Source organism: Nothobranchius furzeri, chromosome 4 (assembly GCF_043380555.1).
Source record: "Nothobranchius furzeri strain GRZ-AD chromosome 4, NfurGRZ-RIMD1, whole genome shotgun sequence".
In the NCBI taxonomy this organism is placed as follows: domain Eukaryota; kingdom Metazoa; phylum Chordata; class Actinopteri; order Cyprinodontiformes; family Nothobranchiidae; genus Nothobranchius; species Nothobranchius furzeri.
The window spans coordinates 65,100,165-65,121,569 of NC_091744.1; the positions used below are offsets into that span (position 1 = coordinate 65,100,165).

General features: G+C 41.8%; 2 protein-coding genes across 3 annotated transcripts; one reads left to right on the top strand and one right to left on the bottom strand.

Annotated features, from left to right (window-relative positions):
• Positions 1-480: 480 nt before the first annotated feature.
• pnpla2 (patatin-like phospholipase domain containing 2) lies at positions 481-7,053 on the bottom strand. The gene is made up of 9 exons (XM_015964308.3): positions 6,723-7,053; positions 5,858-6,090; positions 5,105-5,170; positions 4,106-4,315; positions 3,937-3,997; positions 3,141-3,344; positions 2,233-2,365; positions 1,929-2,051; positions 481-874 (listed from the first exon to the last, which is right to left on the bottom strand). The coding sequence occupies exons 1-9, from the start codon at positions 6,907-6,909 to the stop codon at positions 544-546; spliced, it is 1,548 nt and encodes a 515-aa protein (XP_015819794.1). The 5' UTR covers positions 6,910-7,053; the 3' UTR covers positions 481-543.
• A 1,686-nt stretch (positions 7,054-8,739) lies between these two features.
• pidd1 (p53-induced death domain protein 1) lies at positions 8,740-21,018 on the top strand. Of its 2 annotated transcripts, none has more exons than XM_015964310.3 (15): positions 8,740-9,480; positions 9,580-9,993; positions 10,111-10,263; positions 10,342-10,393; positions 10,464-10,665; positions 10,793-10,942; positions 11,037-11,210; positions 11,282-11,429; positions 11,501-11,636; positions 11,713-11,863; positions 11,975-12,098; positions 12,174-12,289; positions 12,899-13,006; positions 13,093-13,286; positions 20,527-21,018. In XM_015964310.3, exons 1-15 carry the CDS (start codon positions 8,871-8,873, stop codon positions 20,759-20,761), a joined length of 2,967 nt encoding a protein of 988 aa, XP_015819796.1. In that variant the 5' UTR covers positions 8,740-8,870; the 3' UTR covers positions 20,762-21,018. The 2 variants fall into 2 exon arrangements, with proteins under 2 accessions (XP_015819796.1, XP_054588981.1); XM_054733006.2 differs by having other exon boundaries at positions 11,713-11,833.
• The last annotated feature ends 387 nt before the right edge of the window (positions 21,019-21,405 follow it).

A 21,405-nucleotide genomic window follows, 5' to 3' on the forward strand; every position in this document is an offset into this window, starting at 1 on the left:
TGTAAAATAAAATAGAAACAAAATTCATTTCAAAGCAGCAATTTAGAACAATAATTCAAGTAGCTACAAATAATTTTTAAATGAGTCATAAATGACTTGAAAATAAGGTTGAGAAGACTGATTTTGTTTAGACATTCGCAATAACTTGCAAACAGAAGGAAGACTTCCACAGTGCACTGACATTTGTGTGCAATAAACAGACTAACTTGTAACCAACCAGCTCCTGTTTCTTTCTGTTTCCTGTGAGCCAGAAGCAGCTTAAAGCAGGAAAAGGCTGCTTCACTCTGGGATTGACCGTGTTCCATTTAAAACATTTTTTATCGTTCTACTTCAGCCCTCCTTATTCCTTTGTAACATCCTGTAATTCAAGTTTGTGCACAACTGAGCACTAGTGTGGAATTTTAAGTGTAAAACAACCCGACTGGCTGTCAGATTCAGGCTCTGGCCCGAAACTATTTAACACCCAGTGAACTGAGAACATGAAACCACACAGAGTTTATTCACTTTGCTGATGTGTCTCTGGATGTCAAATGCTCAGAAAGCCTACCAGAAACTCTTAGACCTACTCAAAGGCTTCCCAGGTTTGCCATCGTGTGGGACATTTAGGCAGTTGCTGCGTGAGTTGAAGTCTTGCTGGAAGAAGCTGAACGAACGGCTGCTGTCTGGAGACGTCATTCCCGTTTTGAAGGAGCCTCGCAGGTCCATGTTGATGCAGAGGACTCCGGACAGCAGCTGTTTCTTGTACTGGTCGAGACGCACAAAGACATCCTGGACTGAAGAGCCAGAGGAGTTCATCCAGGTAGGAAACAGGCTGGTGGAGCTGGGCTTGGATGGGAGGGACCTGTAGTGACGCAGCTCCAGCTGGCAGAACAATCTGTCAGAAGTTTTCACCAATTTATTTAAAAAATCTAGAATGAAATAGCTTACTGCTATTATTGCTCACCTTCCTGCAACAAGCAATTATGTGTTTTTGGGTGTGTGCGCATGCATATGTGAGTGTGTGTATGTGTGTGCACGCATGCTTATGTGTATGAATGCATTTGTGTGTGTATGCATGTGTATGTGTGCACAAGAGCATGTACATGTGTGGGTGCATGTGTGTGTGTGTGTTTAGACATGTGCGTGTGCATGCATGTGCATCTGCGTGTGCAGATGTGGCGGTGCATGCATGCATGTGTGTGGGAGCATGCGTGTGTGTGTGTGTGTGTGTGTGTGTGCATGTGTGACATAAACCACAGAAAAGATTTGAACAAAACTCTCAGAGTATCTTTGGATTCCATATAAGTCAAGATGACTGCCAAAGTTAATAGACTTTAGAAAAATACCTTTAACAGCTAAAACTGAGCTAAAGTTTCACGTGGCAGCAGCAGAGTCATTCACAACCCGAGTACAAACAGACTGCATGAAAATTCACAAAGTTAGGGAAAAATTACTTTCAAGATCTGACCTAAACAGATGACTAAGCCATGGAACTCGGACCTGAATTGGAATTTAATAAAAACGTGAAGAGGTGCAAATAAATTAATGGAGAACTTTTTATTTTATGATCTACTCCACTCCACTCTTCAAGCTTCATTTTCTATCTCGAAGCATGAACAGTATACCTGTGTAAGTGCACTTTTAGAAAATGATTGCTGAAGGTTTATCTGAAAATGACCTTTTCAAAAACAAATGAATCTAAAAAGATGTTAGAAGGGACACTTGTTGTCATACTAGACATTATTTAAGCAAATTTTACAGGAAACTGATGCTGCATTGTTAGTGAGTTTCTGCTGCCCTCTACTGGCTGAAAGTTATTAAACAAAGCTGAAATCCAGCCGTGATCAGACATGCTGTCAGTCAGAGGCATGCAGACGTGTCATAACTATACAGATCAGGTGGAATTAAGCAAGGACTGTAATGGTAGGCGTGACTGTATAATCAACTACCTGGCAGAAACATTCTGGGAGAAGCTTCTGAAGGCCTGACGAAGAACACACTGAAGGATTTTCAGTATCTGCTCTCGAATCCAGCCCACGTCTTCCTGCACGTCAGGAAGCCACTCCAGAAGTCTGCACAAGGAGCAAGTCGTTGTCCGTCAGCAGCATTAGCAGAGTACCCAAATAAATGCAATGAAGCGTGATGAGAGAATGACCAGTTCTGACAAAGTTTGCTTTAGAAGCACAATTTAAAACTGTTTAGTTTAATAAAATCTGTAAAAATCAGTTTGGGGTGAAAGTCTCACACACACACCTGAGAGTCAAGGACATGGCAGACTCCAGAGGGAGGGTGTAGGGCAGCATCATGACGGAGGCCATCCTGACGGGAAGCAGGTTGCCTAGCGACTGCACTAGGCTCCTCCTCTCCATGCAGGCCTCAACAAGAGCTGCAGAGGGAGGCAAAGACACAGGATCAGCCACCTTTTGTACCAAGTTGTTAATAAGCTTCATGGAGACATCTGTCATCAACAGTTAAAAGGATGTAAAATGGTCTTTTAACATCAAAATATACATTTCCTAAAGATGCTCTGCATCAGATGCTGATCAAAAGATGTCTCAAACCAACAGGAGTAACAACATCATTTCAGTATATTTAGTAATACTATATATTTATGTCTGTTCTGCAAAGCATCAGAGCAAGTTCTGAGTTAAATCCATTCATCCTGCAGCCAAAGCATTTACCGCTGGTTTACTCAAAGGTTTTACAGAAATGTGAGTCAGTCTCATCTAATCTGTAGTTCTGACAAGCTTTATGCAATCAGCTTTACATTTAGAGTCACTAATAAATAGAACGATCAGATCCTTGAATTCTCCCATTAGCTGAAGGATTTCTGAGAAACCAGCTGAGAAATCCCAAACAGAGAAAAAGGACTGAAACAATGACATGATCTAAAAAATAGGAATCAAAATCCAAATGCTGCTTTGTTTTATGTACACTTTGTTTTTACACAGAAATAAATGAAAATAAAAGGCAAGCCCTATCTGCTGTTGATTCATTTTTTTTTATTCCAAAGAAAATTTTTCTTAAACGAGAAACAAGAAACAAAATCTATTTTGTTTGAAGCAAAACAAAGATCTGGAGGCTCAAGACTTCTTCATTGTGACTAGAAAGTAAATGTAATTCAAGGAGATGTGACCACACAAGCTTTGTAATCTTGCTACCTTTGTGCAGGGTGGGTGGAAGGTACTCGATAATATGCTCGTCTAATGAGGAGCTGCCGTAGAACATCAACGCTTTCCCCTCCACCAGCAGCTGATCTTTGACCTCTCTTCTTTTACCGTCCTGCTCTTCCTCAGCCACCTCTTCATCCTCTCTGTTGGTCAGAAGGGGTCTGTCGGTTTGAGGCCCGTTGAAATGAAGCAACCCTAAATTTAAAATACATTTTAAACAGCATTTATTTAATTGTTTATTGTAATAATAATAATAATAATAATAATAATAATAATAACACATCTAACTTATGTAGCACTTTTTAGGACACTCAAAGATGCTTTCATGCACTCTCACATTCACACACTGCTAGTGATGGTAAGCTACTTTGTAGCCACAGCCGCCCTGGGGCGGGCTGACAGAGGCGAGGCTGCCATTTGGCGCCGCCGGCCCCTCTGACCACTAGCAACACAGGCAAGTTGGGTGAAGTGTCTTGCCCAAGGACACAACAGCAGAATACTCCTGGAGGGAGCTGGAATCGAACCCATGACCCTCCGATCATGAGGCAACCCGCTCTACCTCCTGAGCTACCGTACACCTACAGCAGATCGATTTGTGAGCCGGTATCATGAGGAAAAGCTGCTGATCGATCTGATGACTCGGTCACAGGAAGCACAAGCGCTGATAGGGTATCAGTGTGATACCGTGTATACATAATGGAATATTCCAGTCATAAGACAAAAATGAATAAATCAATCTGGCTTAGTTTAGTCACAGATAGCTTTGGAGAAAGTTCTGGACTCTTACCATTTCTTTTTAAAAAGTGTAGAGCATCTTTGTATCCCTGTTTACACATGGCCTTCATCACCTGCAGATCAAAGCAAACACATAATCATGAGTAAAAGACGAGGTCACTACAGGTCACAGGAGCTGATCGTGCCTTTTTCTGCATATCCGTCCTCTAGATGTGGCCTACCATTGGATCTGGGGGGAAGAGAGCCCTGGAGACCCGGTAGAGGTTGGTCAGGGTGAACTGGATGCTCGTGTTGGTGAAGCGCAGCTCGTGAATGTTAGTAGAGCTGTCTCTGGGGCAGATGTCGCTCTCTCCGGAGAACGGCGACACCGTAATGGTGTTCTTCAGCTCGTACTGCGGCAAGTTGTCCGAGATCCCTCCATCAACATATCGCTGAGTGGCAAAAGTCAGCAGAGCAAACACAATCGGATCAATAACGGCACAAAGTTTTCAGGAGGGGAACTCAAGGAAGATCGTCCACATGGCGACAGGATGCGATAAAGGAAGGATCATAACCTGTGCACCGATAAGGGTTTGTTTTTATTAAGTGTTGCAACTTTTTAGGCTTGGAATGTGACTGCAGCGAGTGTAAACAGAAAAATGACATCAGCTTCAGAGCAAAGCAAACCTAAAACCGTGGTCACACTTGGACACAAGCCCCACATACACTCCAGCAAACGTACGCTCACAAAACTCATCACAAAGGTCACAGTAGGTGTGTGTGTGTGTAGGGGGTACTGCTGGTGTTGCTCCATGCTATTTCTCAGAAACCTTTGCACTATAAAAATGTCCAGCCAAGAAGCAAGTGGCAAAAAAAATATACAAGTTCCACTTTCCCCCGTTACAGCGAGATCTGTGACAAACACCAACCCCGGAGGAATTCTATAATCACTGTTTACACACTTGTGCTATTCAGAACAAATACATTCTTGAGGAAGCGGGGACTTCGGTGGGCACGCTTACCGCAGAAATGTGCCAAAAACAAAACATAGAGAGCGGAAACACGACGCTGTGGCAGACGCTAAACAGCAGAGAGGGAGAGGGAGTAACAGCAGCTCATGTCAGTGAAGACCATCATTTATAATCCAGACAAATCACTGAGTTAAACTGAGTCTAATCAGTCCGAAAACAGAAGAGTGACGGGAGAAGAAAAGGAGGATGAGAGAAAGTGAAGTGACTCACCTCTCCTTGAAGCGTGGGAGGAATGAGACCACAATACACAGGGATGTAGGCGCTACAGACACAGGCCTAAACGATAAAAGAAAGAGTTTTTACTGTAAACGCTGCGGTCGCTGTATTATACTGTGATCATAAAGTTACTAATTAGATGAAGAATCATAGTAATATCGTTTTATACTTACAACAGCTCTATTACAATTAATACCAGGGATGTCCCGATACAACTTTTTCAGTACGATACCGATATTGCAGCCTTCAGTGTTGACTGATACCGATATCAATCCGATATGATATCAGCACAAATCGTGCATATGTTTACCTATATTGTAGTGTGGAACGCATGAAAGGCTTGATCAAGTGATATTACTCAATCGGAGAACAAGAGCCAGGTAAGTATAAAAGAAAACACAATTTTTTCAACCATTGGTTGGAAAAATGTGAGCCTTAATGTACTGCTTATATCAGAGATTTTTGATCCAGTCCGATATAATCCAATACAATGTTTTTGGACCGATATCGCATTACTTTCTATGTCGATATCGGAACGGGACATCCCTAATTGATACTACCCCAAAAAAGACGGTTTTAATTCCAACATCATTCTTTAAGCTTTCTAATCCCTTACTACCCAGGAAAGGGTTGGTTAAGCGTTGCAGTTTCAATCAGAACAGTCATGAGAGGATTTCCTGCAACTTCGATCCTCACACCTTAGAACAGTTCAACAACTTCTTCTCAATGTCATTATTGTATATTTACCTGCACAATCTCTTCCTTGTTGTTAAAGTGAGACACTAGGACATTTTCTCCATCTGTCACCCGGGTAAGAGAGATCCCCAGTCGGCCACTTGCCCGATGATGACTATCGTCTGGTAGGGTGCGCCGCAGCACGTGACGCACGATCTTCACTAGGTTAAAGGATGGGTGCATGGGTCCAAGGAATCTCTTCCTTGCTTCCTTGGCAACATCGATGATGCTTGCACCAACTTGTCCTTAGCATAAAAAAGTCAGATTGTTAACCCATGTGAGTTCATAATACTGTGGGCAAGAAACAGATTTTGGTTGCCTAGCAAGTCATCATTTATATAAGGTTGGGCTGATTTCTAGGCCACAGTTTGAGGAATGACTAATTAAATATATGATGATTTATAAAAGAATTAAATTCTTCCTGCAGCTTTAGTTGGATGCATGGGGCAAGTCATTTCAGATTTTTGAGTGATTGTGTAGCACAACAGCACATATGTTTATTCTTATAACAATTGTGAATTATGCTAAGATAAAAAGGTTTGATCTCAAAGACTTTAAATAAGTTGGACAAAGACCACAAAAAATCATTCCTGCTTCCTGTCAAGTGACAGCTTAAATATACATTTAGTATCTCTTTAAGCAAACACTTTCCTCTTAGAGATTAAAAAATCAATCTGAATCTGAAAAACAATTTTTTGTTTTGAGCTGCATGTCCAATGAAACAAAGATCCAACTGGAAGTTCACATTGTTGTATAAATGGCTGAGAAACTATGATTGGAAAATACATGTTTACAACTTACTGTCCAATAAATACATTTTTATTCTATAGGTTAGTTTTAAAATTCAGATCCCAGTCCAAAATCTGAATGAACTTACCCAGACACACCTCAGTGACCAGAGCTGTGGCTGTGAGAGCTCCAGCCGAGGCTCCGTAGATGTGTTTGGCGTTTCGGACCAGAAACGGGGCCTGCTCCACCAGACAGCTAGCCACACCGACGTGGTAGATACCGAGGAAGCCGCAGCCAGCGAAGGAGATGTTCCACGGCGAGTCTAACGGGAACATGCTGGCGGCCAACCAGGAAAAACACTACAGCCCAGTTTAAATTTAGCAGATATTGGTCACAAACTAATTTACAAGCTGACTTTAGCTACAAAATATGTTCATGTTGTTAGCGGTTCCTGTTTGAACGCAGTTTTTAAAAGCTAGTTCCTGTACAAATTAAAAAAAGGAAAAAAATACTTTCTCGTTGTACGTAATATAAATACTTGTGGGTTATTTTAAGTTTATTACTCGACGCCAAGTGCAATCTCCCGTTCATAGATTGTGACTAAAGTCAGGAAAGCTAATAAATACGTAGTAAACCATGGGGTCTTGTTGTTATTTCACACGCGTCAGTGACGTATAGCTGAAGGAGGGATAGGAAAACACGGCTTGTCCAATCACATTTAAGGAGGTAAATAGTATTGACCAATCAAATACGGAAAGGGTGGCAAAGCAACCAATCAGAATACACGTCGCTGAAACAGCGATGGAGTCAGTTTGCGGTCAATTCTTTCTGACAGCTGTCAAAGTTTTTTCCCCAAGCGGAACTCTGAGTTTTGTTTTGGTCTTTCAAAATTTCTCTTCATGCTTATGTTCATATTTTGTAATGTCTCTGGAGATCAAAGTAGATTTATTTGTATTTTATTTCAATGCGAGTCATTTAAATATGTATTGACTTCTAGTAATAGATATTGACTGGATTATGACATAATCTTAATTTTTTAAATTTGTGTTTAAAATTTAAGAATATAATGAAATGACAAGACAATTGTACATTCATGTTTGCTAAATAAAATTTCATGTTAAATTTGTAACAACAATAATGATAATAATGCATATGAATATATAAATGTAAAACAAATATTTGTAAAACATAAATATGAAATAATGGTCGTGTTTAATCTGCTATTAAAACTGTAGAGGTATTAATCTAGGATATTTTGCAGAAAATAACAAACCTTACTTGAACAAACATTTCACAGAATTTGACAATGAATAACCCCCGCTGTGAATTCATAAATGGTCAGCAACCTCCTCAAAGCATGTTGTGAAATCAGTGGCAACCAGAGTTCATGTTAAAAAAATAATAAAAATTATATATATATATATTTTTTAAGCCAACTAGCCCAACTTATGGGTTCTAAACATAAACATAAAACACAGCAAGCTTTTCTGAATATTTTCTGAAAAAACATTGTTGAGACTGATGTGATCCACCAGCAAATAGTTTTCTTTTAATCAAGAACATTACAATTAGAATATAAATATTAAGAAAGCGTTAGTTGTTTTGCACAGAACTAAATGTGTATAAAATATTTAGATCTAAATTAATCTTTGATAAAATAAATAAAATCATTTTTTCGTCAAAAATTTCATTATAACTGAACTCAAACAGGAACGAATTGGACTAAAAAGCGCCACTTACCGGCTGATTATGGAATAACAACGACAATCTCATCCCGCTCTGGTTTCAACTTTGGCGGCGCTTCCATGAGTGCGCTTGTTATTGTAATAAGGACAAACAAGACGGGCGGCCTTTCCTCCTAAAGGTTGATACCAGTGAACCTGCAGTCAACCGGCACACGCTCTAAACAAAAGCGAGCAAGAAACCATGACGCAGAACCTTTGTTTTTAAAATTGTTTGGTAACAGGAAGTGGAGAATATTCATCCCCGTAACGGGTTGATCGTTTTTCTTGTTATTCATTGCTTACCACCTAGATAGGTGTAGACAGTACGAGGGGGTGGTGATTAAATCTGATCTTTGGTTTACCTTTTCAATGATTCTGATGACTTTTAGCTTGCTAACATCTATTTTTGCTACGGTTCATTTTACTCATGCATCAAGTATGCCCTGTTAAAATGGATGGCTACCATATTCCGCATGTGTGTGTAAGTGTAAACTATAATAAGTCATGTCACGTAGAAGGAAACTTGGAGGCAGATGTTAGTACGTCGCTCTCCACCCTGACGCACCGTCTGAATGGAGAGAAACGGTGATGAAGACTCGGTTCTTGAAGAAGCTGGAGACCAGACAGCAAGCAGGTTAGAGGATGGGGAAGCAGGAGTTACATCTACAGCCCATAATAGATCTATACATGTGGTGGCTTGTGGGGAAACACTTGAGAACCAGAATGAGCACAAATCAAGAGAAACCAGGCTGAATGTTTTACATGATGCTGTGTCTAAAGACCAGGCAGCAGCTGTGCTACCTGAGGAAGATGCTCACTCTGCATTTCCCAGTGTCATGGACACCTGCTGTAATCCCTCCATATCAAGCCTCTCTTCGTGCTCCTCAAGCCTTCAGAATATGAAGTTTTCTTCATCATCCTCGTCTTCCTGTGGACCTGTCGTGTCTCTGACACCACCCTTACCTCCGTCTGTGGAGCTCTCAGCCTTGTTGACTGAAACAAGACTTACCCTGGATGTGTACCAGGGAGGGGCGGGTGTGTTGCCATTGCTATGGAGATCCATCCCCGAGCAGCTGAGGGGCCTCCAGTACCTGAGACTAGGCTCTGAGGATCATTCAGGGCTGGATGGTGCTCTGGATGTTTTACCTCATCTGACGGGGCTGCGCTCACTGACCATCCGGGGTAATTGGAATCACCTTCACATTAAAATCGTTCGCAAATTTCTTTGCATTTATTTTTGGTGTCAAAACTTTAATCTGGTTATTGTCCTTCTCATTAAAGGTCACCGCTTTTATGACCCCCAAGGCGAACCCCTTCCGGGCCTCCTCACCACTTTTCCTTCATCTTTCTCCACTCTGTCCCACCTCATTCACCTGGATCTTTCCTTCAACCAGCTCATCTCTCTCCCATCCTGCCTGCTCGCACTGCCAGAGCTGTCCACACTGCTGCTCTGTCACAACCGCATCTCAGCTCTGCCTCCTGATTTCGGCCACCTGTTGTCTCTAACGTACTTGTCTCTCATGGGGAACGAGTTGGTGTCTCTTCCCTCGAGTCTGGGCCAGCTGAAAGCGCTGCAAACCCTTGACGTGTCACATAATCTCCTCCAGGAACTACCTGATGAAATTGGTTTTCTGGGGGAGCTTGTTAGGTTGGTATTGTCCCACAACAAGCTGAAGCAGCTGCCAGAGAGCATGGGTAAGAGTTTAAGGGTGAGACTGTGTCAGAAAATGACTCTCCTGAGAAATAATCAGGGTGTTAAACTGATGAATGAAATCAGTAAAGAGATAACCCAGATTTTTTTTTGTTGCACAGGCTCTCTCTGTTGTCTGAGGGAACTTGTGATCTACAGTAACGACCTTCGCCTGGTCCCAGAGTGTCTGAATCAACTGCCTCTGCTTAAGCTAGATGTTCGAGACAATCCTTTAGGAAAACCTCCAACACCTCCTCCTCTTCCTCCGATACCTGGTAAGCAGAAAAGAAAACGAGCTTCAAATTGAATTAATGTGTATAATTTTTTTTGGTCTAATTCTGTTTTCTTACCAGATCAGGCAGAAGCAAAAATTCCAGAGTCGCACCTTCGATTGAACCAGCACAGGTACGGCGTCATCAACAGGTGTGTCATTACCTGTTATTATGAAATATCTCATGCATCTTTTGCTCTGCAGCTTCTGTGTTTCGCCTGCTGGGTGTCACGTGTTCCTCCCTGGGGGAGGCGAGCTGCTGTTCCCCCCCGGGTGCCTGACGAAAACCACTAAGCTGAGGTGGGCAGAGAAAAGGCCAGACAGGAAGTGGGTTTTGCTGGAGGAACACGACATCCTACTGAGTCGTCCGCTGGAACTGCGTCCCCATGGAATCACATTTTTAAAGGTATGAAATTCTTAGAAATGACGAGTTATACTTAAACGGAATAAATATCACCTCTGTGGAAACAATCCAGATCGTTTTGTTCTAAAAGAAGCATCTCAGTTCTTCATTTAATCTTCTCATCTCCCAGCCGGTGGAGGTCTGTGTGCCATATCATCGGACAAAAAGAGGGGAGGTGGTGCTGCGGAGCTATGATGGACGATCGTGGAGCACTCTGCCCACTAATCTAAGGAGAGGAAGTGATGTCAGTAGCAGTCATCCAGGTGGACGTGCGGCCAGGGTAAACCTTAAATGCCTCTTGCATTTTTCTTGACACAGATTGATACTTGTTGTAGAAAAATAACAAAAAATAAATAAAACTGTTGTACGTGTAGCTGGCATGCTGCTTGGTGAGCCACTTCTCCTGGTTTATGGCAGTATCGCGACCGGTACAGGACAGTGTCTCCCTCACGTCTGCTGGAGCCCTGCTGGTGTCCCGCTCCGACCCTGGAATCAAGCTCCACTTTCCCCCTGATGCCACCGTGCAGACTCGCTCTATAACCTTACAGGTAATATCCGACTGCAGGACTCAGCTCTGTTTGGAAGAGTGTCTGCTGAGTTCAGGTGTCTTTCTCTACAGGTGCTGCAGGTGTCAGAGACAGAGGTGCAGGCTCTGTGTGGTGATCCTCAGGCCAGACTCAGCCCCCTCCTATGTCTCTCCCAAACTCCCAATTTACATTTCCTGCAGCCCATCAAAGTTCAGATCCCTCTGCCTGCAGGAATTACAGGTACAGGAAGCCATCGTGATTATCTTACCCGATGCTTTAGGCATGGTTTAACATCTGTAGACCCCCCGCAGGTCATACAGCAGATCTGACTCATTTACACCTGCTCCACGGAGACCCCACAGCCCAGACCTGGACCGACATCACTTCTCAAGTGTCTCTCTATGTTACTCATCTGTATGCTATCTTCTATATCACACACTTCTCTTGGTGAGTGCTACAGTCACATGATCAGTCACAGTTCGTGCTGTGGTCTTCTAACTCGGCATCGTCTGCACCGTGGCAGGTACTGGCTATGGTACACCACACAGCGCTGTGTTAGCGGGGCAGTCAGGAAGGTCTACCAGAGGCTGAAACAGTTCAAAGTTCAGTTCCTCGTCCTCCAGAGAAAGAGCGATCCCTCTCAGGTTCTGCTGCAGTGCTTACCTGCTAATAAGGTTTCAAATCCTCCCTTTTCAGCCGGCCGGCCACATCGATTTGAGACAGTTTTATTGTTTGCTGTCAGATTCTAAACATCCACATGGATTAAGTGTGATATTTGTGTCCAGATTGAAGGCAGAGTTCTGTCTCTGTCAGAATGTTATGATGGCCCCCAGCCTTCAGACCTGTGTGACCTTCTGGAGGGAGAACAGTTTTATGCTGGATTTGAGAGGGGCTTAGACATCAGTGCAGGTTGGACGTCCTCTTTATAGCTTTTCCTTAAATAAGATACAAGTATCATGTTGGAAGGTGTCTTGTTTTCTGCAGACAGACCGGATTGCATCGAGGGACGGTTGTCTTTTGTGTTTTACTCCAGCCTGAAGAATCTGAAGGAAGTGTACATCTGTCCAGCTGAGGGTCAAAAGGGAGCCGTGAGGGGACAGGTATACACTTTTCTATCTGCATTTTACCTAAAACCATCCATCGAAACAGCTCTGAATATTTCAAATATTCACTATCATAACCACTATTTTCAGCATCGTTCTTTTATCAGAAAAACAAGCGATCCGTTTATGGAAAAGATTCCATCTGCAATGGAAAAACAACAAAACCCATTTATTTTCAGGTGCTTTAAACTCACCGGGTCTATTTTTGTGTTTGTGCAGATTAAAGCTGTTATTGGCGTCTACTGGGAGTGTTGCACATCATACATCTGATGAGACTTTTAAACACAGTTTGGTGGCGTCGGCTACATGGAGCCTATACATTGATCCCGATCATAAAACTCTCAGAACTGTGGAAGCACAAAGCTGCAGTCACATCCTAATCCCGAGTAATGTTTTTATCCTGGAGCTGCTTTGAATAAATTAGGAATATTAGAATAATTATTGAAAGGACTAGAAGATAAGTCAGCGTGTTTTTGCCGAGTCCAAATGAAAAAGCTAAACCGCATCACCACAGGTGCACGTCCTCGAGTCGATTAGGATCAACGCTGTTGCTTTGACTCTCAATGACGCTCTGTGAATGAACATGTGGTGAATCTGCTGTTACAGGTGTCCTTTTACAGAGGAGACATTCCTAGTAATTTACCAGAGGAAGTGGCCAGAAAGAGGAAAGGACTGGACAGCCAGTGGCTCACTACTCTACCGTTAAGACTTCCTGTCAGTTGATGAGAGAGCTACTTTTTGTGCAGATTTCTACAGCTCAGCTCGTGTGTGACAGTAACTGTAACATACTCCTTTTGCAGGCCCCAAACTCCGAGAACGGTTTCATCAGGGAGGAGCAGTACCCTCCTCTGAACCTGGGAGACCCGGAGAGTGGGTACTTGACAGAATCCAACCTGCTGTCCATCTCGCTTCAGATTGGCCAAGACTGGAGAGTTATTGGACTTCATCTTGGCTTGAGCTACCAGGATTTGGAGCGGATACAATACAAAAACAAGTAAGTAATCATATTATGCAAAGCAAAAACTCAATGGTACGTAAATAATAAGGGCCATGATGATTCTGCCACACTCAGGATGTGTCTAAGCCTGCAGATGTGCACACATTCATTCATGGTGTTTCTGAAACGTCAAATAACTAGCTTATTAGGACATTTAAATACAGTTTTTACTGTTTTATGTGTTTTTCTTGCTTTGAGAAGTCACATCATGAACTGAAATGATATAAATATCAGTAATTAACCCATTAATCGAGTGCAGGAGCTTATTTTTAAGACCTGGCTGAAGCACATTGATCTCTCACAGTTTGTTTAATTTTTTGAGTCCCCCTTCTGCTGTAAAACTGTGAGATAATTTGATGATGTTCTTTGCACCTATCCCATGAAGCTCTGGGTAATGAACATGAGTAGGAGATCACATATGGAGCTAGAATTGGGACAATATTAGCTTGTAGTAAGTACATTTTATTTATAAAGCGCTCGTCACAGACAGAAAATCACAAAGTGCTTCACATAGATTAAGGGAGGGGCTTGCCCATGCAGATTAATTACATTTATTGGGCCCACCCATTTTTTCTTAGGCCCGTCCACAAATAAGTTTCTGGCTTCGTCACTGTTTACAGGAGTAAAGAAGGACCACGTTGGGAGGAAGGTGGTTGGTTGGGGTTGCTGACTGACGAATGAGCCTCTCTGATTTCAGTTTGTGAGGGAAAGGATCAATCTTAGATTGGACATTAAAGAAAATGCATCTGTGGTCACTCACATGAACCTCTTCAACATGTAAATGGTTGAGGTTTAGTCCCAAAGAAAAGACAAGATCCAGAGTATGGCCCATTTTATGTGTGGGGCCTGAAACGTGCTGATCCAAGTTAAAAGACTCTGTAATAGATGTCTTTTGTACATTCATTCTGTGTGTTTCATCCGTCTGCATTACGGTTCTTTTTTTAATACAACAAAAGTGTTATTTTGACCTTGTTTCACCGTAGCCTTCCTCAGAGCTTTGCCACTGTTGGTGGCGTCACTTTCTTCTCTGTAAATCTCTGATTCTGTGTTGCAATCAGGATCATTAATGGGTAAGTTAAAGTCACCAAGAATTAAAACATGTTGTAGTTTGATCATTGATGATAGAAAAGCTGCAAATTCAGAGAGAAAAGGGCCAGCTGGACCAGGAGGTCGGTAGATTAAAATACAGTGAAACACATTTTAAAACCCTACATTGATGACCTGACATTCAAAAGGGCCGTCTTTCACCAAATCACAGACACGTTTATCCTTAAGCACCACAGTAAGACCTTCCCCATGATGTGATGGGCACGGCATGGCATGGTAAACAGAAGTTTAGTGGACATAGTTCACTTAAGTGCACAACATTTCCATCTTTCTGCCAAGTCTCAGTAAGAAATAAATAGTGCAACTTTTCTCTGATGAACAGTTCAATTAAAATAAAGGATTTGTTTGAAATGGAATGGGCACACAGAATTGAATCCTGGGGATCATTTGTCTTCTTAACCTGTTGGAGAAGGATGGGTCGTAAACATCTGGTGCATTTCTGGGTTCTCTGGCCATAAAAACGGGTTTTCCTTGCTGGCTGGTAAATGAACCTGAATAGGAAAACTTTTTGGTTTGCCAGCAGTAGACAGAATTTTGGGGACAGTGACCTTTGTAATACACACAGATAATGGTTGCATCGGGGGAGGACTGTAGGGGGCATTGTTATTTGGAGTGGCGGTGTGAGCGATGGCCGAAGTAGGTGCAGATGGCTGGGATGTAGACCTTGTTATAGGGCTGGGCAATAAATCGAAATTTTATCATTATCGAAATTTTTTACTCTTATCGTGAAAAATTTTCCAATGTCAATACGTTTCATTAAAAAAAATGAAAAAATATATTCAATTCAATTCAATTTTATTTATATAGCGCCAAATCACGACAAGAGTCGTCTCAAGGCACTTCACATAATAAACATTCCAATTCAGGTCAGTTCATTAGGCCAATCAGAAATAATGTTTCCTATATAAGGAACCCAGCAAATTGCATCAAGTCACTGACTAGTGCCAGTGACTATACAGCAATCCTCATACTAAGCAAGCATAAAGCGACAGTGGAGAGGAAAACTCTCTTTCAACAGGAAGAAACCTCCAGAGAATCCTGGCTCAGTATAAGCAGCCATCCTCCATGACTCACTGGGGATCGAGAAGACAGAGCAGGCAGACACACGCACGCACGCACGCACGCACGCACGCACACACACACACACACACACACACACAGTCTAAGCCTATAGCAGCATAACTACAGAGAAAACTCTGGATAATCTATCCTATTTAGATGGAGGCATGTTGGAGGAAGGGCAAGGGAGAGCCGTCTTTACCGACTGCACACTCCACCTCCCTGTACTCCCCCACTTGTCCAGATTTAGGCTAACATCAGATTTTAACCATAGGCCCTATCAAATAAAAATGTTTTAAGCCTATTCTTAAATGTAGACAAAGTGTCTGCCTTACGGACTAAAGCTGGGAGCTGGTTCCACAGGAGAGGAGCCTGATAACTAAAATATCTGCCTCCCATCCTAATTTTAGATATTCTGGGAACCACCAGTAGACCTGCAGTCTGAGAGCGAAGTGTTCGGTTAGGAACGTATGGAACAATCAGATCACTGATGTATGATGGAGCTTGATTATTAAGAGCTTTATATGTGAGAAGAAGGATCTTAAAATCTATTCTGAATTTAACACGTAGCCAATGTAGGGAAGCTAAGACAGGAGAGATATGATCTCTCTTTTTGATTCTCATCAGAACTCTAGCTGCAGCATTTTGGACAAGCTGAAGACTTTTAACTACATTCTGTGGACTTCCTGAGAGTAATGAATTACAGTAATCCAGTCTTGATGTAATAAATGCATGAACTAGTTTTTCAGCATCACTCCTGGAAAGGATGCTTCTAATCTTAGCAATATTCCGAAGGTGGAAAAAGGAAATCCTACAAACCTGTTTAACCTGGGATTTGAATGGCATGTCCTGGTCAAAGATAACACCAAGGTTCCTTACTTTGTTCTCGGAGATTAATGTAATGCCATTCAGGTCAGGTGATTGGCTAAGCAATTTCCTTTTCTGGATTTCTGGTCCAAAGATGAAAACTTCTGTCTTGTCTCGATTTAAAAGCAAAAAGTTTAGAGTCATCCAATTTCTGATGTCCTCAAGACAAGCCTGTAATCTACCCAACCGATTAGGTTCATCAGGGTTAATGGATAAATATAACTGAGTATCGTCAGCATAACAGTGGAAGTTTATCCCATGCTGTCTAATGATTTTACCAATTGGGAGCATATATATAGCAAAAAGAATTGGTCCAAGCACTGAACCCTGTGGTACTCCACAAGTAACCCTGGAGTATGAAGACAATTTGTCATGTATATTTACAAAATGAAATCTGTCAGACAGGTAGGATTTAAACCAGCCTAGCGCTGTTCCTTTGATCCCTACAACATGTTCAAGTCTTTCTAAAAGAACATTGTGATCAACTGTGTCAAAGGCAGCACTGAGATCTAACAAGACTAGAACAGACACAAGGCTGGTGCCTATCTTCATCGATCAACGGGCAGTCAGGCGGGGTACACCCTGGACAGGTTGCCAGTCCATCGCAGGGCAACACAGAGACACACAGGACAAACAATCATGCACACACACACTCACACCTAGGGACAATTTAGACAGACTAATCAACCTAACAGTCATGTTTTTGGACTGTGGGAGGAAGCCGGAGTACCCGGAGAGAACCCACGCATGCACAGGGAGAACATGCAAACTCCATGCAGAAAGATCCCAGGCCGGGAAGCGAACCCAAGACCTTCTTGCTGCAAGGCAACAGCTCTGACCACTGCGCCACTGCACAGCCCGCAGATAAAAAATCTGAGATCTGATCCAAAAACTCAGAGTAAGTGCCTGGTGGATGATATAAAACTACAAACGAGTGGTTTTACAGTTTTGCATTCTGGATTAGGAAAACTAAGAATAAGATGTTCAAACGAACTGTAGCTATTAATTGGTAAGGGACTGATTAATAAGTCAGAATGAAAAATGGTTGCTGCTCCTCCTCCTCGCCCTGTACTTCGAGCAATATGATGATTTAAATAATTAGGAGTCGACTCGTTTAAGCTAACATAGTCCTCTTGCTGCAGCCAGGATTCTGTGAGAGAACAAAGAGATCTGACTATCACAAATCAAGTCATTAACTAACAAAGTCTTAGAAAAAATGGATCTAATGTTCAACAACCCACATTTAATTTTTCTAGTTTTCTGCTCAGTTGAATTTGTTCTAATATTTATGAGATTTCCATGATTTGCTTTATTAAGCCTGATATTTAATCTGTGGGATTTTGGCCATGGGCAGGACACTGTCTCTATGGGGTAGTGGGTGGGTAACAGTACAGAAGCTTCAGAGGGGTGGGTTAAACTATGACTCTGCTTCCTGGTCTGGACCCTGGGTTGTCATGGAGGACTAATAAAACTGGCCATGTTCCTAGAAAGAAGAGCTGCTCCATCCAAAGAGGGATGGATGCCGACTCTCCGCATCAGACCAGGTTTTCCCCAAAAAGTTTTCCAATTATCAATGTAGCCCACGTTGTTTTCAGGACACCTAGACAACCAGTGGTTGAAGGACAGCATGCGGCTAAACATGTCGTCACTGGTCTGATCAGGCAGGGGGCCAGAGAAAATTACGGAGTCCGACATTGTTTTGGCAAACTTACACACCGAAGCAACATTAATTTTAGTGACCTCCGATTGGCGTAACTGGGTGTCGTTACCGCCAGCGTGAATAACAATCTTACTGTATTTACGCTTATCCTTAGCCAGCAGTTTCAGATAAGTTTTAATATCGCCCGCTCTGGCCCCAGGTAAACATTTAATTTAATATGTAGGTTGCCAACTTTCATGTCCCCTTACGAAGCTGTACCAACATGAGTCACGTAAAAATTTGACTCAACGTTATACGTGTGACAGCCCCATCTTGTGGACAACTTTTGTTTCTGCGCATGCTTGTAGTTATCGTCCATTTATCGTTATCGAGGTGAAATCCTCAGTAAATCATGATATTGATTTTAAGCCATATCGCCCAGCCCTACCGTGTTAGCGGTTAGCATGCTTGAGCCAATTCGCTTAGGGTGAATACCATCTCACCTGAAAAAGGAGAAATGCTTCCAAAACAGGTTGAAATTAACTTACACCAAGTTTTGTTACCAATTTTTGTTTTGTAGCATGCAATTCACTTTTGTAACACGTAACATTTGTTTCAAAGCATGTAATTCTCATTTTGTAACATGTGGCTTTCTGTAAGTAACATGAAACTTTAATTTTGTAACTTGCAAAAAATAAAAAAAAATCTATGTAAAAGTTTCAAACCACAATTTTCAAAACACACATCTCAGTCTACAGTTACAAAACTCAAGTTTACATGTATAAAACATTTGGTCTCAACTCTAATTTGGTACAAGTTACTGTCACGATGCAGTGGAGATGGTGGTGGACCCATGTGTTGTGGAGCTGGACCAGGAAGCAGGAATGGCAGGTCAGGCAAAAAAAAAATGGATTTAATGAATAATGGCAGGTAGGATGATCCAAACGGGAGCAATGTAACACTGCAATGATCTGACAAAGGACAAGTCTAAAACAGGTATAAATACACAAGCATAATCAGGAACACATGGGTAGGTTAACAAGGGGCAGGTGAGTCCAATAAACAACTAATTAAGGGGAAACGAGACCAAGAGTCAGAGGGTTGGAGCAGATCCTTACAGTTACATGTAATATTGTCCCAATCCTAGCTCCATAATTATCTTGGGTATGCGGGCTGCAGGTTTGTAGCTGCAGCTTGTCCCAACACATCCTGCAGATGTTTGAACTGGACAGTTAGAAGGCTAATTTAGGAACTTTTTTGTGCAATCTTTTAAAAATCCTGGTAATTTCCTGGAGTGTCAGGAGAAGTGTTTTATCTAAGGTGTGTGTGTGTTTGGTCTAAATTCGTTGAAATAGAAGATACACAACAAATCTGTTAATCTCCAGGACGCACTTTCTGTTAAAAGGTTTTCGCATCTCATTTGAGCTTTAAAGTTGTATCTGATCTTTGTTTAAAGAAAATTTTTCATTCTGAAACATTTTTTTCTTTCAAAAATCCTTATTCAAAATTACAATATAATTGCAGTTTAAAACCTTTTTTAAAATCCTCTGTAACTGCAAAAAGCTTAAAGAGCAAGTCACTCCAAATCACCATTTTTTTTGCTGATAAACTATATAAATGAGTGTCCGATTGTGCTGTAGACAAATGTAGTCAATAATTCGGCACTTTAGTGCATCTTAGTTAAAATTTAATTATTCTGCCTAAAACTGTCAGAGATGCACTGTCGTCAGGCAAAAACTCAGCACTGCATTTGAATTTAAATCTGCCATCGCTATTGGCTAAGAGGTACACTATGATGTTAGATGGTATATTATGATGTCACAATGTTGTGAGTGTGTATTTGTTAGAGGCTCCGCCTTCTCGGTCTGCTAGGCAACAGCATTTGTTGCATTTTTCAAACAGGAAGTGGGAGTTGAGTAAGAATATGGCAGGGGGTGACTTGCTCTTTAAGTGTTTAATCAATGTAATTAGGTCTGTGACAATGGAGACAGCATCCTTTCTGCCTGAAGTCACTACAGTTGCTGCAGAAAAGTAGATACAATATTCATTTTCTGCATGACTGAATGGTGTCATCAGTGCACAAAGTGAAAACTTCAGTGGGACTGAAGTGAAATCCCTTGTCTGTTGCTTGAGGAAAAGAAAACACAGTGGAAGAAAAACAGGAGAGAATTTTGATTGTTTTAATGTGCACTGTCAGCCATCTCTGAGCCATCTGGGACACTGCAGGAGATTACACAGACTGTTGCTCATCTGGCCCTCCCCCCTTCTCCCAAGCTAAAATAAACCTCTCATCATGACACATTCTGCAGGTGGAGTAAAATATATAGTACAAAACCACATATTTATGCATTAGTATAAGGTTTATAGATAATATCAAGATGTATAATATTGAGTATAGATTTTTGATAGATGTTTGGCATTTCTTCCGAAATAACTGAGTCACCTGCATAGAATGATGCATGTTCATACCCACAAAAGGTTAATGTGGTGCATTTTACATTAGTCCCTTTTCCAGTCAGTCAGCTGCAAATAAAGTAACATTTCGTGTGTGTTTCTGCTCACCAGGGACAACCTGGGTGCCTTAGTGCTGGACATGCTGTTTCTCTGGGCTCGGGGACAGAGGAATGCAGGACCTGGGGCAGCATCAAGGCTCGTGGCTGCCATGATAGAAAGCGGACGGAGAGACCTGGCAGACGAGATTGAGGACATTGTGAATTTAGGAAGGAAAAAGTACTCCGATTCTCTGAAGAGAGTTGGCCTGGAAGCAGAGGGCTCCTCTCTTGAGGAGGTGCAGCAGTAGATGAGCCTCCACTGGGGCACAGGAGGCTGTTTGTTTACATCGACCCCCATCATTTCTCCTCTAGTGGGACACAGATGTGACAGCCAGTCACCCACCAGTCCTACTTTTATCTAAACAAGGGAAAGCAACATGCAGTAACTGCACAATGAACTATGACCTCGTCCTTTTTGGCACTTTTTGTATTATGTAAAGCAACTTAATCTAAGTTAATTCTGCCTGGAGAAAGGTTCTGCTAGTAAAAACATCCAATAGTGAAATTGACTGAAATGTAGTTTATTTAAATAAAGCATTTTTGGGGAAATTTTTGAAAAAAAAAATTGAAAAATTATATAATAAATGATAAATCAGAGCTGATTAAGCATTCACTCATCAAACCTAGTCTGATATATTTTTTTAGGTGATTTTAAACGTATAGGTTTTAATTTTCTTACAGGAAGGAACCTCAGACTTGATGTATAAATCCAGTTAATCGACTGATTCAGAGATTTGTGCTGTTTTATTTGTGCATGTTTACCTTTAATCCAATATTACACCTCTTGCAGTTTTTTTCTTCGCTTTTTACGTCCAAGGTCATTGTGTTTCGACGTGACGTCACGGTGACGCGTGTTTGGCCGTACTTCCACTACCCACCGCTAGGGGGCGTA